This window comes from Drosophila obscura, unplaced genomic scaffold (assembly GCF_018151105.1).
Source record: "Drosophila obscura isolate BZ-5 IFL unplaced genomic scaffold, ASM1815110v1 contig_73, whole genome shotgun sequence".
NCBI lineage: Eukaryota > Metazoa > Arthropoda > Insecta > Diptera > Drosophilidae > Drosophila > Drosophila obscura.
Genome location: NW_024542865.1, coordinates 5,309,425 through 5,336,656, shown reverse-complemented (window position 1 = coordinate 5,336,656; position 27,232 = coordinate 5,309,425). Strand labels below are relative to the sequence as shown.

The window sequence follows — 27,232 nt, the reverse complement described above, 5'->3', positions numbered from 1 at the left end:
ATGTAAAAAACTAACAAAAAACAAAAATTGAAAAATGGTATATTAGAGCTTGTAATATTACCTTTTCATAGAGGTACATATATTAGGGTTTTATTTCAAATTAATAGCAAAAACATACAAAAACAAAAAAAAAACTCAAAATTTGCATTACTTTAATATTCGGTATTTTTTGGAAGTGGTATAATAAAACCCTGTGGTAACTCCAAATAGCCAAAAAAATGGCAAAAAAGGGGCTTCCCCGAAGAACCAAAATTTTTTCAAAAATATTGACCAAGCGGAAGAAACAATTTAAAAATTAAATATTAACCAATTAAGTTGAAATTTTTGGAGAAGAGTTATATTCTCATATTTTAAATCATATAAAAAAATCAGTCCGATCAGAGCGATATAAGGTATAGCTTCCATACAAACATTGTCAAAATATAGTATTTTTTTGAACCTCATGTCTGCACCTCTAAACGTATTCCAATCGGGCTTAAACTTTTTATTTTATTGTTTCATAACAAAAGAAACATTTTAAGACCCTGAGACCTTTGAAATTCAGAAATTTCGAAAAAAAAGAACCGCCCTAATGTACATATGTACATATGTATGTAGCTAACAACGAACGTTTACACAGTCACATATTGTTTAATAAACTTAATGGACATGACACTTTCTTCCCCACCGCCCAGGCTGCTCTGCTTCCATTGGACGTGCACTGCTTGCCGTTGCGATAAGTCAGCCGGATAAGGCAACTCTTGCAAATTCTTCCCTGGGACATACTGAGAACTGTGCACGTACCCCCCCTGCCCAAGAAACTATGTGAAAAAGTTCAATTATTTGATTTTGATATATTTAAAAAAAAAAATGTGCTTGCATTATGCTTGGGTTCGGGGATTCGGTGTCGTCTAGTAGACGTAGCCACCGTTGGTGCCGTAGGTGGTGTCGATGCCAGAGTATCCGCTTACCACGGCTGGAGCGCGGTAGGTTGAAACGGCAGGGGCCGAGTAGGTGGACACCGCTGGAGCGGAGTAGGTCCTTACCACAGCGGGGGCGGTGTAGGAGCTGACAGCGGGGGCGGAGTAGGTCCTTACCACAGCTGGGGCAGTGTAGGTGTTGGTGTAAGAAGTCACAGCCGGGGCGGAGTAGGTCTTGACCACAGCAGGTGCGGTGTAGGTCTTGGTCACCACGGGAGCGGAGTAAGCCTTGGTCACCACGGGAGCGGTGTAGGAAGTCACAGCTGGGGCGGAGTAGGTCTTCACAACAGCGGGGGCAGAGTAGGAGCTGACAGCTGGGGCGGAGTAAGTCTTCACAACGGCGGGGGCGGTGTAGGTGTTCGTGTAAGAAGTCACCGCTGGGGCGGAGTAGCTCTTGACGACAGCGGGGGCAGTGTAGGTGTTCGTGTAGGAAGTGACGGCTGGAGCGGAATAGGTCTTCACCACAGCGGGGGCAGTGTAGGTCCTGGTCACCACGGGAGCGGAGTACGAGGCAGCAGCCACAGCGGCGGGCTGGGCGTAGCTCTCCTCAGCGCTGCTCTCGGCAGGAGCCACATACGACTCGCTGTTGTCGGTGGCAGCTGGGGCGGCATACGACTCGCTGTTGTAGGTGGCGGCGGCAGCTGGTGCCGAATACGACTCGCTGTTGTAGGTGGCGGCGGCGGCGGCGGCAGGAGCGACATACGACTCGCTGTTGTAGGTGGCAGCTTCGGCTTCCGCGGGGGCCGAGTAGGACGACTCCGAGGCAAAGGAGGCGGACTCGGCGGGTGCCGACTGGTAGGACTCGTAGCTGGTGGAGGCGGCACCGGACCGGGGTGGCAGATAGGTGTTGCTCAGGTGGCTGACATCGGCCGCGGCCAGGGCCACGAGGGCGAGCGAGAGGACGGCGAAGAGTTGCTGCGGAAGAGTCGCCGGTTAGCACAAAGGATCGTGGTGGTGGGGCGGAGGAGCGCTGCTGTGGGGAGGGGGGGCTTACCATGTTGCTGGGACCAAAGACGGGAGAGTACTAGCTGAATGTCACCGATCTGAAGATATTTATAGGCGAAATTTGTTGGCCCCAACTTGATATACGAATGTCAAAAGGCGCTTGGACCAAGAACCAGAACAAATGCGAGAGGTTTTGTGAATACAAAAGACCATAAACTATATCGCCTATAGTCGTCCAAACATACATACATACGCACGTATGTGTGTATCTGCCTGCCTGCCTGTCCCATGGCTTATATACCCGATGCCCGTAAATAAAAAAAAAAAAAGAAATAATAATGAAACATTTCGTCTGAATTAAGTTCCCATTCTCCAGCAGTGACGATGACTGGCCAAGCTCATTAGCCGCCCATAATATTCCAAAATTCTGTTCCTCTTTTCGCTGCTTCTCTTCTGGGTTCTTTCTGCCTTCTCATCAGCGGGCAAGGGGAGGCGGATAACGACGAAGAAATTGTATAACTCGTTATTGGAGAGTCCCAAGTCCCCCCCATTCATAAGTCGGAAACCCATACCCCGTCATACCGGGCTCATCTCCGGGGCCTTCCATCCGTGCCTTCATCCATCAAAACGAAAGCAAAAGCCCAGAATATTCAACGCTCGAGTAATTTATCATTTTCAGGGAATTACCTACGTTGCAATATCTTTTGAAGGCTCTCAAAGTGCACAGCGTATCCGAACACCTTCACTACATATAGGAATAAAAATTGAAAGCCAGACAACAAATTTTCATAGTCGCAGATTCTTTAATAAACTCTTTCCAATTGAATGGTGTTGTCTCTGCTGCGTATGCCCTTCCTTCTAAGCCTCTTTCGGCTTCAAGCGGGCCTCATTGGACATCAGGGTGAAGAGCAAAGAGTCGACGGCTTTCGTGCAGCCCGACGACAGCTTTTCCAGGTCCCCAGGAGACACGTGCATGTCCAGTTTGCGCAGGACACGCTGATTGAAGATTTGCCAGTTCAAGAAGTTCAGCGACAGGCTATAGCACGGCGAGTAGCTGGTGAGGTCATCGATTCCTGGCCGCATCTTGTTGAACATCCTTGCCACGTGCACTGCGTCGCACAGCTGCTTGGCGTTGCGATAAGTCGGCCGGATGCCTTTGCGATGCAGCCAAACGTCCAAGGAGAAGCGCTCCTCAGCGCTCAAGTCACGGATGCTGGCCATATTTTCACCTTTTTTTCGATTTACAATCACAATTGCAGAGTGACTTTGAGTAAATTTTCCCAGTTGGTTTTTTTTTCATTGAGAATCAAATGCAACCCTGCTGAGGAAGACAACTTTTTGTTATCGATAGTGTTTCATTCCCAAATTGCTTGGCGATATTTCACTTGCTACAAAAGTCTGGGGTTTCTTTTGCGAATTGATAGATTTAAATTCATTTTAACAGCATTGCGGGTGTAATTCGTTAATAAGGGAACGTGCGACATTTGTAGCCCAACTATCGATATCAATATCGATGTTTTAGCTGTCAACCCGTTGCGCAATTTGTTGTTGTTTTGGATACGCAATATTGTCGGCGCTATCTTCGTTGATTCTCCTGCAACTCCGCTGCCACAAGAGCCGCCAACCGCATTGGGGGCAATTTCCTCCTTTTGTTCGTTTTTTATTAGCTTTTCTTGAAAGTAAACACAAAGTAAACAAAACAAACGCAGCTGTCTGCGCAGTGTAACCGTAGGACATGTACTGCACCACCTCTGGTCACACTCGGCCGCAAGCACATGTTTAGCTGGCCAAAACATTTTCGGATCTGTTTGTGGGTGAAAATTTGAGGTGAATATACGAAAATAAAGTTTCAATTAAACAAATTAAATAATAAAAACTCAGCAAATATGTGTACACATACATATATTTTGTTCCCGCTCATACAAATTGGTATTTGAATGTGCAATTAATTTGTAAAAATCGCCAGCTCATTTGCAACCGGTCTTGCATGGCTGATAGTTTTGTCTTTTAAGCACAAATTCCCAATTTGAGACTAGTTTATGGCAACCAATTTGGAACTTGGAGCTCTATTTGGTAAGTATTAGCGTAGCGCAGTGCTTTAAATGGAATTTCGCTTGAAAAGTCTTTCTTTTGTTTTGTTTTTTTGTATTTATTTTTATGGGAAAACAGGTTTGTACGTAAAAAAAATGGTAACTGTATGATAAAACTAATTGGTGCTAGAAAATTGGCTAAGTAACAGTAAGTGAGATGTGCGATGAAACGATCAGCGTTCCAACGTTCGCCCAACAGGATCCACGACGATCCACAACTCGATGCGAGTTCGGACATCTGCTGGGGTCCCCGTTCACACAGCTTCTCTTAGTGCTTAGTGCTTCTCGTACACATAGCCGCCATTGGCGGCGTATTCAGTGCCGATCTGGTTCGTGATCTGTGGTGCCACCTGGGCCACACTGGTCTCAGCCTGTTGAACGATGGCTGCTGGTGCAAAGGACACCTGCTGCTGCTGCTGTTGCTGCTGCACGGGAGCGGCAGGAGCGTAATTGTTGTACGTGGACACTTGTGGCGCATACTGAACGATTGGCTGAGCCTGGGCCTGGACCTGGACCTGTGACTGAATCTGGATGGGTGCAGGCGCTGGAGCTGGTGGAGCGGGCACAAACGATTGCTGGAACTGAACCGGAGCTGGAGCTGGAGCTGCGGCTGCAACTGGAGCCGAGTAAGTTGTCTGCTGTACAATGGGAGCGGGTGCTGGTGCAGCAATTGGCGCCTGGTAGCTATAGCCACTGTATTGCTGCTGTATCTGGACTGGGGCTGGAGCTGCAGCTGCCGCACTGATGCTGACAGTCTGCTGAACTGGCTCTGGCAACGAGATCGAAGGCTGTGCAATGGCAACGGGAGCGGTGTAAGTTTGCTGGGCAACAGGCGCGGCAACAGGAGCAGGAGCAGGAGCAGTGTAGGTTTGTTCCTGAATCACAGGCGCAGGAGCGGAGTAAGACTGCTGCACCACAGGAGCAGGAGCAGCGTAGGTCTGTTGCACCACAGGCGCAGGAGCAGAGTACGTCTGTTCCTGAATCACAGGCGCAGGAGCGGAGTACGTCTGTTCCTGAATCACAGGAGCTGGAGCAGAGTAAGTCTGTTGCACCACAGGCGCAGGAGCAGGAGCAGAGTACGTCTGTTGCTGCACAGGCGCGGGGGCAGAGTAAGTCTGTTCTGGATGACTGGGGCTGCGAGAAGGTCTGTTGCTGCACCAAGGAGCAGGAGAGGGATACGCATAGTCTTTGTTCCTGAACCACAGGCGCAGGAGCAGAGTTGGATGACTGGTGCCGAATCACAGGCGCAGGAGCGGAGGGATACGATAGGTTTGTACCACAGCAGGACAGGAGCAGGAGCAGAGTACGTCTGTTCCTGAATCACTGGCGCAGGAGCAGTGTAAGTCTGTTGCACCACAGGCGCAGGAGCGCTGTACGTCGTCTGTTGCTGCACGGGAGCGGGGGCAGAGTAAGTCTGTTGGATGACTGGGGCTGCCGAGAAGGTCTGTTGCTGCACAGGAGCAGGAGCGGGATACGCATAGGCTTGTTCCTGCACCACAGGCGCAGGAGCAGAGTAGCTTTGCTGAACCACAGCCGGAGCAGGAGCAGAGTAGCTTTGCTGAACCACAGGAGCAGGAGCAGAGTAGCTTTGCTGAACCACAGGAGCAGGAGCAGCAACTACAGGCTCTGGGGCATTGTATGTGGTTTGCTGCTGCTGCACCGTTGTCTCCACAATTGGTTCGGGAGCGGGCACGAACTGCTGCTGGACAGGTGTCGCTGGTGGCAGATAAGCATTTTGCACCGCCGTTTGGGTGGCAACAATTGGCTTGGGTGACTCATAGATAACTTGGGGAGCTGGAGCTGGGGCAGGGGCCTGCACTTGAACAGGAGCCGGAGCCGGCAGAGAGATTTGAACTGGAGCAGGAGCGGGTGCAGGGGCTGGGATAGAGACCTGGACTGGAGCTGGAACGGGAGCGGGAGCGGCAGACTGATATTGTCCGCCCGACTGAATGGAGAAGCTGGCCAATGGGATGGATGCCTGAATGGACTCCACCTGGGGGTATGATTGCACCTGGATCTGATTCTGATTCTGGTATTGGGTCTGGATCTGGCTCTGGGCGATCTGCTGGTAATTCTGGCTGGCAGAGAGCTCCTTCTGTGGCAGCGGGGGCAGGTAGTTGCGGTTCGATTGCAGCAGATGACTCACATCCGGACGGGCCTGAACGAGGGCCACACTGCAGCAGCAGGCAGCCAGAACGAGAAATGCAAAAGGTTTCTACAGAGAGCGAGAGGAAACCAACGAGACAAAAAAAAAAAATTAACACTTTTCACAAGAAAAAAAAATCAAGAAAAAATTTTTTGAACACAGTGGGAAGGGGATGGTGGATGGTGGCTGCTGGATGGCGACTTACCATCTTCACTTAGGTCACAAAAGGCTCGACGAGGAGGAGGTACTACACCAAACGAACGAGACGAATAAACTGATGCCCAGCTAAGAGCTCCGTCGAGCATTTATAGTTTACAGCGAGATTTAGCCGCTTAATTGGCTTGGTCCGCCGCTCATGCAAATGGTGGCAGATGGCAGATGGTGGATGGTGGATGGAAGATGACAGCTGCTGCCATCGCAGTAAGGTCAAGGGGGGGACACACGCGGCATGCTAATGCAGACGACCAATAATAAAATCATGCAAAACACATTTCATTTTGGGTGCTGATTAATAAATGACCAAAACGCACGATGCTCGGGCCCATGCCAACAATGGCACAATGCCCCAAGCAGCCCCAACTAACAGCCATAGAGAGGAGCCTTAAATCTCAACCTGATAACACAACCGGAGCAAAAAGCGAACAGGCGGAAAACAACTGGCAGAAACTGTGCAAAAATTGTATAAATATTTATCAGTCATTCGGCCGGCATGGGTTGCATGGGGCACTAACTGGACCAACTGGGCAATTGACACTTACGTTGGATGGCTGGTTGGCTGGATGGGTGGCTGGGTGGGGTGGCTGGATGCGTAGCGAGCTAAGTGCATTGACTTGAAACTGCATGGGAGAAGCGCATTGGTGGGTGTTGCATCGATTGACTGTTGGGTTGCGTAGATTGCGGGAGAGTGGGCTAGAAAATGCAGAAAAGATCTACAAGATCTAAATAAATAAATAAATAAATATTGAGTGTAAGAGAATGCAATTCGAGCATAGCCAAAGCAAAGTATTTGAGTGTAAATTAAATATGGGATTATAGATAGAATACAGAATTAAATTAAATAAATATATAAATGTATAACAGGGAAATATATAGCAGGGATAAGCGGAAGCTGGTTTAAATAGTAGGCGAAGCATCGCCCATACATTTTTTTTGGGTACACGATTTTTTGAGGGTGGATCTTAAATTTTTGTTAAGATCGTTCGGCTTTAGGAATCTTACTATTTATATTGTCTTTGGCATGACAATGCTGTGATAGGTTGAGGACAGAGGATGGGATTAAAAAGTTAAGAAAAAGTCCTGGTGGCCAAATAAATCTTTCAACTAATCACGGTTGAAAGTAACTTAATATAAAAAAAAAAAATAATAATAAATTATAATAATAATTATAATAATAATAATATAATAATAATTACCACAATTAATACTCACTGATAAAAATTAAATAAGCAAACATATAACACTACAAAAAGTTATTAAGTTAGTTATTATTAGCATAGATAATGGTGGTATTTATGGTGGCATAGCAGAGTATATATCCGTAAACTAAATTTATGTAAATATGTATTGGAACAATTAGCATTAAAACTAGAACAATGAGACGAAGAATTAAAAAAGTAGAAGTATTTTAATTAGGATAAAGACTTTCTGTATTTATTTATTGGAATTAAATAATAATGTATTAATTATAATTATAGGTAGGCATATTTGAATTACTCCACTGCTTGAAATATTTCCCACATTTGTCTTCAGTGATTAACATTTAAGTAATGGCAGTAAAGTTGCCCCATGCAGTGGCAGGCCTGTGCCATGCCCAACCTTCGGACATTTGCCACGGCCCATAAGTTACGCATGATTTGGGGGCCCCCTGCGATTGTTCACGGTGGATCTTGATACCGATAATTATAATTTATGCATGCGTTTCGCAGGCGTGTTTCATAGATAAATACATCGATTATGCGGTGGCTTATAAATGCGAAGAGCCCAAAAAAATTGAATCATTGTGTTGATAATAGTCTATTGGGCGATAATCGAAGGAGATATCCGAGGCGGATGGACAGACACGCGCCTCACCTCACAATCAGCCACGAAAATTGAGTTTAAAAAAAAATTAGAAACAAAGCCAAAATAGAAATAGAAAATGTCAAGTTGAAGGGCCCGGGCCCCCTGCCCACCCCGGGCACAGTTTGTCTTAATTATGACTAATGGTTGTGCGAACAGCCTCCAACTTCATATTCAACGGCAGCTCCATCTTCATCCACATCTACATCTACATCACGCCGGCTGGCATAGTAACTCTTTTGCGTACAAATTAAAATCAAGCTGCATAAATATTCAAAAAGGAGAGGCACAAGAAGAAACGAAAAAAAAATTGCAACAATCTTATGAATTGAATTGAATAACTTGAACAATGGAACTGTGGAGAAGTGGCAACAAGCAAAATGATTTGCATAAAACAAATGGCCAAAAAAGGTTTAAAGCTGCAAAACGATCAACGAGACCCAAAACTCAGACTGGAGAATCGCCAGAGATGGCAGTGGGAGTGGGTGGGAAGGGAAGGCCTCTAAGCAGCTACGCAGATAAACATATTTGCCCCTCCCTTACTTCATAGTCCCTTGTAAATCCATAAAAATGGCAGCTATAAAACTAAGTAAAAATCTTGCACAAAAACAAACAAAAAAAAACAAACCAAAAATCGAACCAACAAATAAATAAATAATTCAGTGGGGACATCAAGAAAGAAAAAAAAGATGAATACGAATTAACAAAGTCATTGTTTGTGCCTAAAACGAATCTTTTGATTACAATTTATACGATCTTTGAATGGGATAGCCAGCGCATAAAGGGCAATATGAATACATTTCAAATACTCGTACAGTACGAGTCGTACTGAATACTCGCACGAATCGAATTGAAAAAGCCTTTTACCCCCAAGTACCTATGCAATTTATTTATTATTTATTAATTTATTTATTTTAAATTAACAAGTTTATACTAATATGGCAGAGAAAATAATTAAAATTAAAAACAACAATAATAATTAGTAAAAGAGAAGAACAATGATAATTATGAATTCTTTTAATTTTAATCATTATAATTACAAATTAGAAGACGGGAAAATTTATATTTATTATCTGGGGTATTTTAAGGGATATTTTTGAGTAAAGGGTATCTTGCAGATTATTATTATTAAGAACTAAAAATCTATAATGATCGCGTTGAGTGTAATTTAAGCTGCAGAAGGGTACAACGAACGGGCGAAAGGTGCTGGTGCGAAAGCTGCTCCAAAAATGAAATTGTAAGGAAATTATAAAATAAATAAAAAATAAATATTAAAAATAAATAAATAAAAAATAAATAAATAATAAATAAATGATAAATAAATAAAATAAAATCAAATATGCAAATTTAATAATTTATTAATCAGAGCGATAAATCATTTGGAGTTTAACTAGTGAAAAATTCAGACAAAGCTGTGATACAGTGATTCAGAACATTTCGACTAAATTGGGACCAAATTTCAGTCTGAATAAATTCCATTACATCCCAACAAATATTGTCATGGGGTAGCACATTGAATAGCGCTATGGATCCACAGATAGTCGCTTAAAAAAATATATGATTATATGTATTTGTTTTACTTACAGAAATCTATGATACAAATGCAGCCGCAATAGGCCGCAATAGATTGATCGACTTTCTCCATTAAAGATTGAATGTTTATTTCACTCTTATCACTCAAATTAAATACAATTTCTTTCCATATTAAAATGTATTTACTATAAATAAAATAAAATAAATTACTTGTCCACTTCTCAGTTGATTTATTTCATACAAATTTATTATTAGATTTGACTCTTTTGCAGTTGGGTGCCCAAACTGGTCTTTGATTAAAAATATAAAATACTAAATAAAAAGCTGCGCCAATGTTCAGTATATTTCCACTAGCAAAGTTCTGTCTTGGAAATTTCTTCAATTATCATTATAGAAATGTCCCAATAGCCGACCAATTAGCATATGTAAATGTTTAGCCCAGCCATGGCTATTCCCAGCTATTCACGTCACTTCTTTGCACAAAAGACTATGCTATGGGCCGTCTGGTCTCGTCTTCTCTTTGTCAATGCTGATGCCAAAAAATATAGTTTCGCGATCCTAGAAGCAGACAGCGACGCGTGTAAGCGAGCACCTGCCACCTGCTACCTACCACCTACTAATCTCCTTTTGGCACAACTTTTATCGCCCCAGAGCCAATAAACTATGTATTCAATTGACTTATTTGATGACTGCAAACAAGCAAAGCAGCGACATAGTGTCTCTCTCGTTTATGGACATCTGTCAGCTCTTTGTCAGCCCTCCATTAGCATAAAGACAAACCATGTTGTCTGTCTCGCGTTTATGCCCATAAACCAAATAACAAAAAAAAAAACAAAACAAAAACTTGTTGCTGTTGATACACAAAAAATTGTTAATAATTTATAATGAACTTGTCGACTGCCTCGTCGACAGCCTCGTCGACAGCCTCGTCGACAGCCTCGTCGCTGCTCGTCTCTGCTCGTCTCTGCTCTACTCGGGCCATTCGAATGGGGGGGCCTATAAAACCCTCGTTACTCACTTGGCCCGCTGATAGACATAGCCGCCATTCGTGCCGTAGATGGTGTCGCCGCTTTGAGGCGTCTCTGTGCTTGGCTGCTCCTCCTCCTTCTCCTTCTGCGGCTCTGCTTGCTGCTGCTGCTCCTGCTCCTCCACCTCATCCATGTTTTTCTCCGGCTCGTCAGCGTATGGCTGCTGTGGTCCGGGCCCTCCAAAGCCGGGTCCGAACTGCTGAAATGGATTAGCGCCCTGTGGCGGTGGTCCCCCAAAGCCGTTGGGCACATTAAAGCCCGCGTAATTTTGCTGGAAGGGCGACTGCGAGCCAGGTATGGGCAGGCCTTGGCTCGTCAGGTAATCGGGCGGGAAGGGGCCGCCCTGCCCGGGGAAGGGGCCATTTTGTGTCGGAAAAGGACCTCCCTGTCCGGGGAATGGTGAGCCTCCTTGTCCTGGGAAGGGCTGGCCTCCTTGCCCGGGGAATGGTCCTTCCTGTCCTGGGAAAGGTCCTCCCTGTCCTGGAAAAGGTCCTCCCTGTCCTGGAAAAGGTCCTCCTTGCCCTGGGAAGGGTCCTCCCTGTCCTGGGAATGCACCTCCCTGACCAGGGAAAGGTCCTCCCTGTCCGGGAAATGGACCTCCCTGTCCTGGAAATGGACCGCCTTGTGGAGGGAATTGACCGCCCTGTCCTAGAAATGGAGCTCCCTGCGGTTGGAACGTGGGGCCCTGTCCGGGAAAGGGGAATGGGCCGCCACCCTGACCGCCACTAGGGAACGGACCAGCCTGTGGGAAGGGGGGTCCTCCGGCCCCTTGTGGCGGCTGTTGTATGGCCGCATTCGGTGGACCGCTTTGGGCTCCGCCAAAGCCAAAGTACGGCGGATAGATGGGCAGCGGGAAGTTGGGCGGCTGTGCGGGCGGCGGCGGCACATTGTTGCCCGTGGGCACCGCATAGCCCGGCGGCAGAGGCAGACCCACGCTCGGATAGAAGCCATTGGCAGCGTCATTCGAATGTCCCTCCGCATCGCGTTCGAGGGGCAACTCCTGATGATCGACGGACGGTGGAGGCAGCTCCTCCTCTGGCGCGGGCGGTATGTAGTCCTTGGGCAGGTGGCTGACATCGCATCTGCCGAGCAGCGGCAGCAGCGGCAGAGCCAGGATTAGTGGCCACAGTTGCATCTTCGGGGGCTTCGACGGGAACTGTGCGGCCTCGGCCCGCGCCGTGGCCACTTATAAGACTTTTATTCCACTGGCCGCTTGGGGCGCTTACATAAACTGCCCTCCGTTCCGACTTCATCTACGGGCTTTGGCTATGGCTTTGGCTTTGGCTTTGGGTTTTGGGTTCATTTCACTTTCCATTTCGCGAACGGAAATTGCTTTGCATCACAATACAAAAAAAAAAAAGGTTCCATAAATAGTCTCGCCCCCCCTGGGGTGGGGCTCGGGGTATGGACTAAACCATAAAAATTAATTAGGCAGGCAGACTTTACGAAAAAATAACCGAAAATCAAATAATATGCAGCCAATGAATGTCCAAAATAATTTTTGAATAAATCGCTGGCAAGCAAAAGAAATCATTTCTATGGAGTTCAAAGAAAGGCAAATGGTGGCTGGATTTTGTGGCAGAGGGAATGACAAAAGCTCCCTGGGAATATTAATTTAATTTCAGCAAGGATAAATGCAATTAAAAATTGTTTAAGAGCAGCTGGAAGAGAGCAGAATGCAAGCATTCGAAAGTCTCCTTTAAGGAACAAACAACGCTACGAATAGAGAGCTTTAGAGCTTTACGAGTACAGTTGCTGAACGCTTCAACTAGCTAAAGCTCCAACAAATATTACACTAAATATATTACATATTCGTTTTTATTTTGGAACCTCCAATAAAAAAAACCAAATCAACTTTTTGCACAAAGCTCGCTTTTTACCCTTCTTGCAAGCAAAGCTTTTATGCTGAACAACCAGACTTACAAACAACCCTCGAAAGCTGGCCTGCCAAAGCACAAAAGCTCTGCAAAGCTTAACAGCATAAAAGCTCACGTGTAAGCGCCGTTTGTAACCCAACCAAAACCCAACACAAAACTCTTCAATCATTTACTTTTTGTTTTTAAAACTTTTTCGTTTAATTTGTTACACGAAAAAAAAAAAAATGTAAAATGTAAAAACAGAAATGCACACAAAGAAAAAGAGTTATTTACATTGGATCAGTTTTTGCTCAGCTTCCTACTTCCTGTAGACATAGCCACCGTTGGAGGCATACTGGGTGCCCACATCCACGCTGGCCGAGGGAGCCGAGTAGCTCACAGACGGGGCGGAGTACGACTGCTGGTAGGCCGGGGCGGAGTACGACTGCTGGACAGCCGGACGGGAGTAGCTAACGGATGGGGCAGAGTAGCTGACCGATGGAGCGGCATAAGTCTGCTGGACAGACGGAGCCGAGTAGCTCACGGATGGGGCCGAGTAGCTCACGGACGGAGCCGAGTAGGTCCTCTGGACAGCTGGAACGGAGTAGGTCTGCTGCTGCACGGGTGGCAGATACTCATTGCTGGGGGCAACATAGCTCTGCTGGATGGCTGGCGCGGAGTACGTCTGCTGCTGGATGGCTGGCGCGGAGTACGTCTGCTGTTGGTAAGCCGGAGCCGAGTAGGTCTGCTGGATGGCCGGGGCGGAGTAGCTCACCGATGGCGCCGCGTACGAGTTCTGAACAGGTGGCAGATACTCGTTGGTGGGTGGCAGGTACTGGCTCAGGTGGCTCACATCGGCGGCCGCGCAGGCGAACAGGGCGAACACAATGAGGAATTTCTGCAACACAAAGCACACAAAAAACACATTACAAAAAGCACTTGAGCAAAAACAAAAACAAAAAAGAATACTAAAAATAATGGTAAAAAAAAAAAAAATTCCCCCAAATAGTTTTTTATTGGTGGGCTAAGAGCAGGCACTGACCATGTTGGGATTATGGCTGATAGTGACTGAACTGACGGGGGCGACTGTGCTGGACGAGCTGGAGGCTGAGACTGATGCCGGTCCCTAGAGCTGACTGCCAATTTATAGGCAGAAGAGTCAAAGAAAATCCCCCCCAGAGCCCAGTGGTAGACTTGCAGCGGAGGCAGCAGTCGCAGCAGCAGCCAAAGAAGCGAAGCGGCAGCAGCAGAAGTCGCGCTGCTACATATAAATTTTAAAGGCGAACAGCAACTGTCAGTAAAGAGATGAAGGAAAAATAGCAACAAACAAAAGTGAAATATAAATTTAATTTAACATAAACCAAATTAAGAAAAAGAAGAAAAAACACCAAAATCACAAACTCGTAAACAAGTTTAACTCATTTACAATATTTTTCCGCAACGGGTTTCGGCACGGGCAATGGGCATGGGGCATCATCAGGGCAACCAGGCAACGGGGCATCAAGCATGGGGTAACGGGGCTACTTTGGGACACCTTTTGGATAGGGTAGGGCAGTGGTATGGGTCTTCAATCAAGCCGATTAGCAGGAGGGAACGGGAACGACCACCGCCCCCCGCGCATGGGTTTTTTTTTTTTTATTTGGTTTTGTTGTTTTGTTTGTTTGTATGTGTGTGTGTTGTCTCGGTTGTGGGTTCCGCTAATTAACATTCAATTTAACACTTTATGGGCACACATGTACATATGTATATGAAAGCCCCCAACCTTTGGGGTTGACCGCAGAAATGGGGCTACGGCGAAGCCAGCGTGAACCCACAGCGGAAAGATTCATCCAAATGGCCTTGCCTGACAGCCAGATTGATTGCATCCCCAGAACGAGAGGCCGGAGCCGAGCACTTTCTAAAAAGCCATCAAGAAGACGCTCCCAACCGATCCGTGGATGGCATGGCCTTGAGAATGCCTTAGAGTTACGAGCGGCATGGCGAGCTTTACATAATAATCATGAGCAATACCGGTATGTATGTACATATGTATGACTCCAGTCGGGGGCAGTCGGGCAGCCAGCCCAGCCAGGGCAGTCGGGCAGATCAACTTTTACTTTGGCCACCGCCACCGCCACCGCCAGCGCCAGCGCCAGCGCAGATGCCCATGAACTTGAAATGGAACTGGCACTCCAGTGGCATGGTATGAATGTGGTGCGGGGGGTGGCATGACAGCATGTTGCATGTTGAGTTTCTGGTGCGTGAGAGCTGCTGCTAAGCGGTAACTGTAGAATCACGATGATCAGGTTAATGATGAGATCACACGGCCCACAGGGGACTGGGGGGCTGGGAGAGAGGGATACGGGGAGTAACTGTGTTCTATGTGAAATATTAAAAGATTTCGTAACAGAAATATCATGGCTGCGATCCTGTTTAGCGATCACGAACAAATCATTTTAATGTCTCGAACAAGTGAGAGAGCTTCTGGCTAGAAAGGGATTAGGGATTGTGTTTTACATTTGGCATTTGCAAGCAGCTTGAGACATTATGCGAGTAAATTAAATCTCCACCAGAGATTCGTTTAGTCTATTTACTTTAAGCGTTGCGTAATTAATCCGCGTTGCAGGGCACTCAACACGTAAAGGTAACTGCCCGCTCTCAGCATTGCAAGCCAGAGCTTCGCTCTCTCACAATTATTAGCTGCGACGCAATTAGCATTTGTAGCTTTCTCTTTCTAACACACACACTCACTCACTGCAGAGGAACACACACTCGACGTGCGCTCTTACTATCTCGCTCCTGTGATCCTCTCTGAGCGAGTCGCTCATTACACACGCGCTCTCTCGCTCGCTCTCACACATTACACATACGACAGGAACAACTGTAAGTCGGGCAGCTGAGACATGCAAGAACGTGCAAAAAAGCCAACAGTGTTAATTACACTGAGAACAATTCCAAGTAACAAAAAGATCGAAATACACTGAGAATAATATACGAGTATGTTTGTAAATATACCCATTATTTATTTATATATATTTATTTTGGAAAAAAAAATTAAAAACTTAGTAGACATAACCGCCGTTGGTTGCATACCGAGTATCAGAACCAGACGAGGAGGAGGAGGAGGAAGAGGAGGAGGAGGAGGACGACGAGGAGGACGACGAGGAGGAGGAGGAGGAGGAGGAGGAGGAGGAGGAGGAGGAGGGGGCAACGGATGTGTAGCTGGCCTCCAGCAGGTGAGCGGGCGTGACTGTGTTGCCACCAATGGCCACGGGCACATGGGTCTCGGCATTGAACTCCTCGATGCCGTTCGATTCGGGCTCCTGGTACAGCTGGGCAGGTGCTAGCTCGCTGACAGTGGCCGCTGCCTGGCCATAGACATTGAGGGACTCCGCCCGGAACGGAGCCACCAGCTGCGTGCTGCTGACAGCCTGACCCTGGGCATTGGCATACACGACGGACTCACGAAGTGGCGCCACCAGCTGCTTGCTGATCACAGTCTGACCTTGAACGTAGGCGGGAATCAGATCGGCTGGCTGATAGCTGCCGGCCGACGTGGCAGCCACGGAGGAGCCGACTGCAGCAGGGGCCTGCACCGCCGTTGCCAGTGTCCGGGTGTAGCTGTACTGGACAGCGGGAGCAGACTGGACAGCAGCTGTCTGGTACTCAGCAGGCGTGTAGGAGCTCTCATCACTGCCGGGCGCAGCTTCAGCAGCCAGCGGCGCCACCAGAGCCACCTTCAGCTGAGCGGGAGTGTATTCGGCGGGCTGGTAAGAGCTTGAATCTCCACCTGGAATGATGGTCTCCTGCTGCTGCTGCTGCTGCTGCTGGGCCTGGCCATACTGATAGTGTGCCTGACGAACAGCCTCTGGGATGAACTGCTCGGGCGTATAGCTGTCCCCACCGATGCTGGGCACAGCCTGGGCCACAGAGGACTCCACCTCCGCCTGAGCTGAAGTAAGCTTCAGCTGAGCGGGAGTGTACTCAGCAGGCTGGTAGGAGCTCTCATCACTGCCAGGCGCTGCCACCTCAGCGGCACTAGAAGATGCCACCTGAGCGGTGGCTACTTTCAGATGTGCGGGCGTATATTCGGCAGGCTGGTAGGAGCTCGAATCGCCACCGGGAATGGTGCTGGTCTGCTCTTCCGCTGCCTGCTGCTGCTGCTGCTGCTCCTGGACATACTTGTAGTGAGCCTCGCGATCAGCCTCTGGAATGAACTGCTCGGGCGTATAGCTGTCCGCTCCGATGCTGTGTGGAACAGCCTCGGCATCGACTTGCTCAGCGGACCGCAAATGAGCGGGGGTATAGCTGCTGGAGTCGCCGCCAAGGATTTGTTGAGCGGGCTGGTAGGAGCTGGAGTCGCCCCCAGGAACCACTTCGGCGGATTGGGTCTGAACGGAGGCTACTCTGAGGTTTGCTGGAGTATATTCCGCGGGCTGGTAGGAGCTGGAGTCGCCGCCAGGAACCACTTCGGCGGATTGGGTCTGAACGGAGGCTACTCTGAGGTTTGCTGGAGTATATTCCGCGGGCTGGTAGGAGCTGGAGTCGCCGCCAGGAACCACTTCGGCGGATTGGGTCTGAACGGAGGCTACTCTGAGGTTTGCTGGAGTATATTCCGCGGGCTGGTAGGAGCTGGAGTCGCCGCCAGGAACCACTTCGGCGGATTGAGTCTCAATGGAGGCGACCTTCAGGTGGGCTGGGATCAGCTCTTCAGGCTGATAGCTGCTCGAATCGCCACCCGGCACCACCGAAGCGGCCGAGTACGATGTGGAGGAGGATGATGAGGAGGAGGTCAGTCCATAGCCGCCATCTGCGGCGAGACCCAGCTTGAGGTGACTGACATCAGCCGCCACGTGGGCCACAAAAGCCAGAGCAATGACGTACGAGATTTGCTGAAAGAAAGCGAGAGGAAAATGAGCAGGAATTGGAAGTGGAATTGAAATTGGAGTGGAAGGGAGAGTCGGCCGGTGGTTCCCCCATTGTAGAACCGAAACTTACCATGTTTGGTCTGAATCTGTTAATGTTGAGAGGGGCGTTTCAGGTTTTTATACCCCGCACAAAAGAGGATTAGGGCCTATGCTAATTGGAGTTTCTGTTTTGGTTTCCGTACGAATCATTTTTTCAGTCTTCTTTCAGTCTTCCCATATTTTAGTTTCTTGCTTGATTTTTTATTAAATTTTTGTTTTTTAATTTAAATTTGCATAGCTAACATAACAAAAGATGAGTTGAGATGAGATGAGCCAGAGATGTGTGAGCAGATATGTGAGCAGAGCTGTGATCTTATCCGTTCGATCCAGTCGTATTCAACTCGACTTGATTAGAACCTCGCCAGCTGCGTTTGGCCTTTCCATCAATTAAACATTGGTCTGTCTCCCCCTCTCGGTTGCCATCTATTGATAGCTCTCTAATAAGTCGCTAAATGGAGTCACTGATTAGCGCCTGGCAAGTTCAGCCGGGTGTCATAATCGGCTTGCATCGACTGGCAACCAGTTCCACTCCACGCCACTCCACTCCACGCCACGCATTCGCCCCACACGTCCGTCCATTGTCTGTCCGCTAATTGGGCCCCAAGACATCAATCGATGGATACTTAAACGCACATTGAATGTTGGCTATTAGGCGACTGCTCAATCAAAATATGATTTATACACGTACATATGTACATATGTATGCATTTATTTCTGTATGTATTTCTGTATTTATTTCTGTATATTTTCTGTATTCTGTATTTATTTAACTCTCTTATTGGGCATTTAATGGTGCGTGCAGAATGAACTTGTGTGCTACCCTGTTTGAATATTTGTAGAGAATAATATTATATATATAAAAAGTAAAGCTAAAAGTAGCTCTCAGCTTAAGGCTCCTGATAAGTAGACCAAAAGTAGACTCCTACATATTTCTCCCCCTTTTGCATGCACCCTCAACGAGTGCAATTTTTAATACCCTGCCATCTTACGGGGTATTCTGATAGTTGTTTTAATATCCAATATTCTCGGCTAGATATTCGTTGTCTAGCATAATTAACGATCGTTGAACTGGGCGGCGGCGGCATCGTTGAAAACTCGTTTATGCACCAAAAAACTGTTTTGAATATTTTTTATTGATTTGTTTTGCTCTTCAGATTCAATCATTAAAATTGGGTTTTATATTTTAATTATGTAAAAATAAATTTGTATAATATTAATTTGAGGCATTATTAATATTATTAATATTGATTAATTAGTATTAAATATAAATATAATAGCAGATAAATTCGCTATATTTTTATTTGCATAAACTAAATTCATGTAAATTCAATATTCTCTCGGATATTTGCAGATAAATATCAAAAAGTTACCCAACATTTATTCAACTGGTAATTTTGTTACCCATTTCTTTTTGATTATATTTCCGTAATTATTCCATTCATATGATATTATTTGTGTTTATGTTTTGCTCAGTGTTCCATCCATCCTCTCTCCATGACGTCAGGCTCCACTATTACCTCATAAATATGCAATTTGCGGTGCTTAAACCCCCCAATCAACATTCGCATGCAAATAATCCATGGTTCTAGAAACAGTTTTTTTGTGGTTTTTTTTTTTGGGTGGGGACAGAGAGATTTCAGTCACAGTCTGAATCACTGTGAGTGGCAGCGATTCTTCAGAGGCTTTGGGCTTGGGATAACCAAAAACTGGTTTCCGAGTGATGAACTTTTGGGCCTGTCTGCCTCCAAAAATAAAACAACAACATACAAAATATATATCAGAGTGCTAATGTGATCGTGTCTCAGGCCTTAATTACATTATGAAAATTTATGCTTTAGGTTGTGTAATTAAAAAAAAAAAAAAGCCAAGAAAAAAGAATACACAATCAAATAGAATTCAGGCAACAAATTCATGAAGCCACTTCCAGTTTCTGTGTGTGTGTGTTTTAGGAATATGTCGAATTGATTAGCTTTATGTAAAATAAATTTAAGACTTTGCCAACAAATCAGGTTGGACCACAAAAGATTTATAATTATAGTGCGATCAGTAATAAATATATATAAATATATGTGGTAGGTATGTGGGTATGGGGTTTGCCTGTCCGCTGTTATTGTCAAACAATAGATCAAGTTTATATATATACTATATACTCGCATAGTCATATATTGAATATACAATTCGTCAGTCAAACTTGTTGCTGCTGGCAGCGGAATTCAGGAACTGAATTTAGGCAGGGATTCTTTCAATTATATTTGCTTACTGTGCGAATATAATTTGATAGTTGCTACAATTATTTTGAGCTAATCTTTGATAACTTCTTTTGGCTGTGCATTGATGATTCGGCACAAAATATGCGCCAAATAAATTATATACAAATGCATCAGAGGCTGAATATTTTGACAAAACTTTTACTCTTTTTTTTTAATAGAATAATTCTGCGTTCATTCTGCTGTTCGCTTTCTAGAGCTTGTCATTCTCTGTACCTGTATCCACATTTGCTCTTTTTGTTGTCTATTTGACAGGTGCAAATGTTCGCCTTGAGTTCGCCTCAGATGGGCCTCGGAGGCAGGCAGTGACCATAAAACAATTGCGGAACAAGGCGACAAACGCGACAAATTGTTTGGGCCAACAACAGGCTACAGAGCCTGGCTCCGCCAGAGCCATGTGCAAAATGATGTGTCTTAGAGGCTGGCTTTGTGCTGGCTACCTACCCCACCGGGGGGGAGGGCCCCAGTGTATACACACAGTGCATGTTGGTATGCAATGGACCGCTACGAGTATTTGCCAAATATTTTTGCCACGTCTTGGCCTGAAACCAAACCAAAGCCGTACCGAACCACCGCTGATTGTGTGCCCCAGCCGGCAGCGAACGTTCAAAAAGATAAATAAGACAAGTGCCGGCGATGAGCTCTTAAATAACATTTGTCAAATTGCAGTAGTGCAGTGTTTAACATTTTGCAAACCAAAAAAAAAAAACAAACAAACAGATAAACAAACTATTTCAAAAGTGATGTACACAGGCTGACGTTGTGGCTGTGTTTTGCAACTGCCCCGCCGGGCTGCGACGCTGCCTTGCCTTGTCTTGCCTTGCTGGGTGTGGACAGTCGGATAACGAACTACGAGCAGGTTTACACACTTGTTTACAGCGATTGATTGCATCCATAAAGCACTTCTTCATTGAATGGATTAGCTCATAAAATAAATATTAGATTTACATCTGGTAAGTCCATGCCACCACAATCAGTGCTGACTGTTCGCCCAAAACAAAACCTGGCTGATTCAACTTCAAATCAAAATCCGATATTTAACCCAAAATGCAGCTTCATTCGATTATAGAATTTTGTTTCTTTCTTTAATAATTAATTTGAATATTTATTTTAATGTTTTAGTATTTTAATTTTGTTTCGTTCTTTAATAACTTATTTTAATATTTATTTTAATATTTTCTTATTTTAATATTTTAATATAAAATCGACATTACTTATATTCTCTATCATTGTGTGCTCCCAATGCCCGATATTTGTCTGGCCCCCAGTCAAGATCATCGCTGACATATGGCAAATATATGCTCGGCTCTCAATGCTAGATCAGCATGAATGCGAAACTACCTTCAGCTACGTATCGAGTATCGAGTATGCATATTGGTAATGCAAATTTTGCCTGAGAGTTGCCAAAGGGCAAACACAAAAAATGCACGGCTTAATTGTTCAGATAAACATCAGGCGAAGCGCATGGAAAGGCATTTTTCTGCGATCCAAATTTTCCCGATTCAAAAACTATTCCGGAATATGCAGCCCTTAAAGAGAGCCCTCCGTGTTGGCCAATAAATCAGTGTGTTTCAATTATTGTAGCCAAATACACGTATTGAAACCGAAAGTCAGGGGTCGGGGATTTCTTTTCTTTTTTTTTTGTTTCCATCATTATTGTTAATTCGTCAAAAACGACAAGAAAATCAATCTAGGCGAAGGTCCACTGATCGGATTGCTGTGTACGAGTGCTGGATGCTCTCAGTGTGCGGCTGTCTGTGAGCTGTTTTTGGGGGTACCATGCGATTACGCGGCAATATGCTCGAAATTTGCGTTCAACACGAGTGCAAAATGGCATGGATCCAGTCCACACCGGACCCTGACCTTCCGCGATGAAGAGCGAAACGTGCCAAAGTGCGGGTCGAAATGTAATTAAATTTTAAACATTGTTTTACAGCCGCATTATCCATGAAAGTGAAGGCCAATGGAAGGAAGTCGCACCATGGGCTTATGCTGCGTTGCAAAAATTCATTTCAGCCGGCTAATAGCTGCTAGATGGAACTACAAGTAACTGCTGAAAATTAGTACAATATCGTGCAATAGATTTTCACAAACAAAGAAAGATTCTTTTAGCCCGTGCACTAAATCTTTGTCCACTTGGCGCATAATAATGCCATCATCTCCAATGACATCTGCCGTAAATTGTATCGCTTGTGCGGTGGGGAAAGGGGGAGTGGAAATCTCGGCTCGAAAACTAGTTTGATGAACTCAGCCCAGTCCATGCCCAGCCCAACCCAAGCCGAAGCCAAGTAGCTGATGGACGCGGGGTAAAACAACTTTTTTTTTTTTTTTTTTTTTTTGCTGATCGCGTAATTTGCTCAGCAATTACAAAATCAAGTTTTTCCCCTGCCACAGATGGTAGTTTCGATTACTGCGACGACACTTGTTCGGCTGGCAGGCGGCAGGCATGAAGATCGATGCGGGATCCCACTCTGATTGGCATAATTAGTGGCATTTGTGGCTGTCATCGCTGATTGTGCCGCGAAATGTCATACAATTTGTCAATTGATTTTACGATCGAGCAGCACAAAATGATGGGCACAACTGGGTGAGACCAATCGATGCTGTAGTCAAACAACATCAACGCCCAACCGCCACTAAGTGCAGCTTAAGGTGGCTTAAACTTTCAATTGAGACAATCTTTTATTCTTTCATCGTTCTGAGTTGGTTGTTGGAAATTCGAAGAGTTTGGTTTTTGCTTAATTTATGCTATTTTTTAATGGGGAAATAATATATGAGCATTTACGTGTAGTTGGTTAATGAAATTAAATAAATAAATTTAAAATAAAATACTTGTATTTTTCCACTTAGCCTGTTTCAAAAATTATATATATTTCTGCATATTATTTTGCATTGTTTCAGCGCAGATTTGCTCCATAGAGTATTCATTCTTCGCTGGGTGCGCCGTTTTTTTTCGCCCCAACACTTTTTGTTCACACACTTGAGCAGTTTCTTTTTTTGATTTATTCTGGTTTTTTGTTTTGGGTATTTATTATTATGATTTATGAAGTGAGGCTGAGGCGCCTGAGTTGGTCAGTCGCTGGGAAGCGGGGGAATCCCATTGACGTAGCCGCCGTGGTGCATCTTCTTGCCTGTGATTAGCATAATTTTGGCTATAATTAAATACTTTTTGTCTGCTGTTCATCGATTTTGTGGTATTATTATTTTTATGCCTGCGCAAAGCTTTAAAGAAATTCTAGGAAAAATGTTTTTCTGCTGGGAGCAGCGTAGAAGGAGAATTACGAGTAGCCTGCCACTGGGGCAAAAATAAATAATTACAAATAAATGTAAAAAAATAGAGTTTCAAAATATTATAAGAATTTGCTTAAATATATTTATTTATTTTAGATTTTAATTTGAATGTTTAATTTTCTAGCTCGCCCCAAAAGCAGGCAACAGTTTTTTCCTCTTGCATCGGACCTTACCGTTGCAGCCCAAACGTAGGCATCATCTTTCGATGTCTGCAAGGCATGGTTTCTGCTGTCTATTAGTGCACCATGAGAAATGGATGTTCTCTCATTTCTTAGCTGCTAGCCCTGCTAGCCCCTGGACCCCGTTCCAATTTGGCCAAGTAGCTGAGGTAGTAAAATAAGAATATTGTTGCCTACTTACAGGAGGGACCATTAAAAATTAAGAAAATATCAAACAAATAAACTATCTGCTGGCTGGCTGGCTGACAGAATGGCAAGCATGAGGTTGTTGTGGCTGTGGGTTGCTGCATAAGTAAAAGGACACTAAAATATTATGTGCACATGTGACACAAGCCAACCCCCCCACCCACCCGATGACAAGACAGCAATGAAGATGACGACGATGACGAGGATGATGATGGGACAGCGGTAACAACGACAAACAGCCACAAATAAAAAAAAGTATTCAACTTGGCAAGGCCTCAAGCCCAAAGCAATCAAGTAAAATGAGGTGCATTACCCATACACCCCACAGCCACCCCACCTTTTAGAGAAAGCCGAAAAATAATCACAAGGCGACAAAATGTTGCATATAATGCGGCTGCTTAGCAAGGGACCATAAAATGCCTCAAGGCACAAGAATCCGGACACGGACACGGACCAGCACCAGGATCAGCAGCAGCAGCAGGCAGCAAGCAGCAGCACTGCCTCACTGATTGATGGCTTGATGGATTGCTGGCTGGCTGGCTGGCTGGATGGATGGGTTCGTGTTAATTATTTTGCTAAAATAATGCAACAACAACGACAAAATTTTTGACAAAATTTGATGCGATGCCGCCGCCGCCGCCGCCGACGCCGCTCTCTGCACGCCCTAAAAACAAAACAAAAAATAACAAAAAATAAATAGAAAAACAAAATACTGAAATGAAAAATCGCAATTTCCTGAGCTCCACTGATAACCGCCGGCTACATAAAAAAAAAGAAAGAAAAGAAAACATTTTCTATATAGCAAAAATATAAGCGGACAATAAAGAGCGGACGACAGCGTCGCCGTAGCCGTTGTCGGCGTCGGCTTAATGAGTGACGGGCGGTCATATTAGATGACGATGCGATGTGTCAGTGTGGGTGGGGGTGTGTGGGTGTGGGTGTGGGTGTGTTTGTATTGCTGTTGGTGTTGCTGTTGGTGAGTTATGGCACATTAAGCTCAGCTGCGGCTGCTCTGGGAGAGAGAGAAAGCTGCCCATGCACACATACATACATACATGTAGGTGTGTGTCGCTCTCTGTGTGTGTGTGTGTGTGTGTGTGTGTGTGCGCCTTTCTTCCCTCTTCTTTTTTTGTATTTTGGGTGATTTTCTGCACTCTTCTGCTCGGTGGCATTTGCATTATTCATGTGCACAGGGGACAGGGGCGAGAGCGCCGCGGTAGTTTTATTTTAAAGCCCAAGCGTTCATAAAAACCAATCCCCAGACAAGTGCAGTTTGCCGTCGTAGGTGGCAGGAGGCAGGAGGGGGTCTATACCCTATAATTGAGCAATAATCGGTTAATATCGCTTGACTGCATAGTGAGGAAAGTCACTCGTGGAAGCACACAAGTTTGCAGCTTGTTTTGTTGCAGTTTTCTACGGTTATTGGATCGTCTGGATCGTACACTCGAATGATATTTTTATATACCACCAAAGGCAAGGGGAACTCTTTGCAGCATGATCAAGTGACAGACAACAGATCAGACGCCTCACAAAGGGCACTGCCTTTGGGCATTTTACGCTTAGGAAATTTCCATCACAGTTTCCATATAATTTATATATTATATTATACATATATTAAATATGTTTATATATTTTTATAAATGTTGCAACCACTAAGAACAAATTTTGTTGGCATCATGAACAGCCTCTGGAATTCCTATTTAATCGCAAATCTTTTGTTAGTAAAGAATCCAATATCTGAATACCAGTAAGCAGCCTTAACGCCATTCTACATTAAGTAGTAAATAAAAATTAAAATAAATAAATAAATATAAATTGCATTAAATTAATGTATGTTAATTAATAAATGTAAGTAGCTATGACTAAATTTGAGTTCTTATTTGATTTTAATTTATTTTTATTTTTATTTATTTATTGTTATTTTTTATTTTATTTTATTTTTTTATTTTAACTTTTTTCTTTATTTATTTTATTTTTTTTTTTTTTTTTTTTATTTTACCTTTTATCTTGGAGAGACTTAAAAGTGTAACTATTTAAGAGTTTAGAAAAACCTTCAAATAAATAACGAATTAATTGTTAATTTCTCTAGCAGTTTCTATGCGAGGATCTTCCTCCAAATTCGTTCGTAAGTCTCTCCCTTCGTATTGCTGAAGCTGTTAGAGTATTCTCAGGTCTCCCATTGAGTAATAGCCACCAAGTGAAAGCCTCTTTCTTTGCTCCCTCCCCACACCCACTGAACCACCATTCTTGTTGCATTTTACGTTCGCTGGCTGAACGCTTTTGATGGCTTTTTTGGGGTCCCTGCCCAAACGTCCGCCTGTCCGTCGTGTGTTGATGCTGATGACAGCAGAAGACGAGAGAGAGAGAGAGAGAGACATCTTCGTTGACGTGCGGGGCCCGGCCCGTCATGATGAAGTTGTCGTTCATCGCAAATGATGAAACCAGGAGCTACGGCCTGGGCCCTGAGCCCGGCTAGGGGTATGGGCTGCTCTGCTCGTTAACTTTCCTTTAAGTCAAGTTGCTTGACAATCTTCCCAGGCAGCCAGGGAGCAGCCAACAGCAGGGGAGCCAAGAACCAAGAAAAAAAAGTGTTATAAATTGCATTTAGTGTCGGGGCACGTCATTGCTGATTTGTTATGGCTGCCACAGGGTAACGGACGGGCTCCAGGCAAAAGGTCAACCTCAAGGCATTAACAATGGCTTCTGTCTATGGTCCCCTGCCTCTGCCCTGCCTGCCTCCCTGCCCCCTCCCACTAGTTGCAGATCAGATCGGATCCTCCTGCTCCAGCTCCAGCTCCAGCTGCTGCTGCTGCTGCTGCTCCCCCCGCTGCATATGCAAATTGTGTGTGTTTGGAAATGATGCGATGCGTTCTGGAATTTGGAATTGTTTACAAATTTCCTACAAAACGGCTAGGCGGGCCAGGAGCAACCGATAGAGAGGGGGGCGCAGAGCAACAGAGAGACACACAGTTGGAATGGCAGGCCTAGATATGCTAAAATAAAACTCCAAGTCATAAACTAAAGACTTTGTTTACAAATTAAATGCAGCATGCAACAAGCGACATCTTCATCCACATCCACAGATGCACAGGGAGACAGGGAGGCAGAGAGACAGAGAGAGACCCAAAGACTGTCCATGGGCATCCTCTGTCTGTCTGTCTCCGCTGTCCGCTGTCCGCTGGTAGATATGCGACTACAGATACAGGATGGGCTGCTCTGCTGCTCGGCTGCTTATGAATGCGATGGAGACTCTACACACTCCATTCCCCCGTCCCACCAAGCTCCTCCTGGGCCTGCTGCTCCTGGCGCTTGGGTGTGATGTGTCCGTCCCACTGTCTGCTGCTCTCTGCTGCTCTCTCTTGCTGCCCCTCCCAGGACTTTATGCCTACGGTATGCAAAGCAGTCCGGCCACGGCACAAGGCACAGTCCAAGCCCCAGCTACATGTGTTTTACATGAATTTTAAATGATATGTTAAATAAAAATGCGCAGCTAAACAGCCCAAGGCACCGCCGACCAGGAACAGCAACAGAGCAGCAGCAACAGCAGCAGCAGCAGCAGAAGAACCAGCAACCACAGTGACTGCGACGAGTGCGTGGACACCACATGAGCACTGAGCATGTACAGATGCACGCAGGGGGACACACACACCACACGAACAGTGGGACACAATTGAGGCAACTTTGGGAGCCACCTTCGGGGTGAGAAATAATCTGAGAAATAATTAAATTTATGCATCCTAATGTATTG

The 27,232-nt window shown here is 45.4% G+C and overlaps 6 protein-coding genes across 6 annotated transcripts; all 6 read right to left on the bottom strand.

The window, feature by feature from the left end:
- Window positions 1-813: 813 nt before the first annotated feature.
- Window positions 814-2,063, bottom strand: LOC111065406 (cuticle protein 16.5). The gene is made up of 2 exons (XM_022353551.2): window positions 1,954-2,063; window positions 814-1,874 (listed from the first exon to the last, which is right to left on the bottom strand). The coding sequence occupies exons 1-2, from the start codon at window positions 1,954-1,956 to the stop codon at window positions 891-893; spliced, it is 987 nt and encodes a 328-aa protein (XP_022209243.1). The 5' UTR covers window positions 1,957-2,063; the 3' UTR covers window positions 814-890.
- A 699-nt stretch (window positions 2,064-2,762) lies between these two features.
- On the bottom strand, window positions 2,763-3,125 carry LOC111065393. The gene has a single exon (XM_022353538.2). The coding sequence runs from the start codon at window positions 3,123-3,125 to the stop codon at window positions 2,763-2,765; it is 363 nt and encodes a 120-aa protein (XP_022209230.1).
- Window positions 3,126-4,131: 1,006 nt separating this feature from the next.
- LOC111065346 (skin secretory protein xP2) lies at window positions 4,132-6,389 on the bottom strand. Its single transcript, XM_041595577.1, is given in 5 exon segments — window positions 4,132-4,704; window positions 4,747-5,182; window positions 5,184-5,221; window positions 5,259-6,209; window positions 6,346-6,389. Coding segments are annotated over 5 exon segments (1,863 nt in total). The 5' UTR covers window positions 6,349-6,389; the 3' UTR covers window positions 4,132-4,269.
- Window positions 6,390-10,745: 4,356 nt separating this feature from the next.
- Window positions 10,746-12,012, bottom strand: LOC111065394 (proline-rich protein 2). The gene is made up of 2 exons (XM_022353539.2): window positions 11,986-12,012; window positions 10,746-11,915 (listed from the first exon to the last, which is right to left on the bottom strand). Exons 1-2 carry the CDS (start codon window positions 12,010-12,012, stop codon window positions 10,746-10,748), a joined length of 1,197 nt encoding a protein of 398 aa, XP_022209231.2.
- Window positions 12,013-12,821: 809 nt separating this feature from the next.
- On the bottom strand, window positions 12,822-13,723 carry LOC111065320 (cuticle protein 16.5). The gene is made up of 2 exons (XM_022353430.2): window positions 13,658-13,723; window positions 12,822-13,513 (listed from the first exon to the last, which is right to left on the bottom strand). The coding sequence occupies exons 1-2, from the start codon at window positions 13,658-13,660 to the stop codon at window positions 12,935-12,937; spliced, it is 582 nt and encodes a 193-aa protein (XP_022209122.2). The 5' UTR covers window positions 13,661-13,723; the 3' UTR covers window positions 12,822-12,934.
- A 1,190-nt stretch (window positions 13,724-14,913) lies between these two features.
- LOC111065349 (fibrous sheath CABYR-binding protein) lies at window positions 14,914-18,140 on the bottom strand. The gene is made up of 3 exons (XM_041595502.1): window positions 18,075-18,140; window positions 15,807-17,486; window positions 14,914-14,940 (listed from the first exon to the last, which is right to left on the bottom strand). The coding sequence occupies exons 1-3, from the start codon at window positions 18,138-18,140 to the stop codon at window positions 14,914-14,916; spliced, it is 1,773 nt and encodes a 590-aa protein (XP_041451436.1).
- Window positions 18,141-27,232: the final 9,092 nt, after the last annotated feature.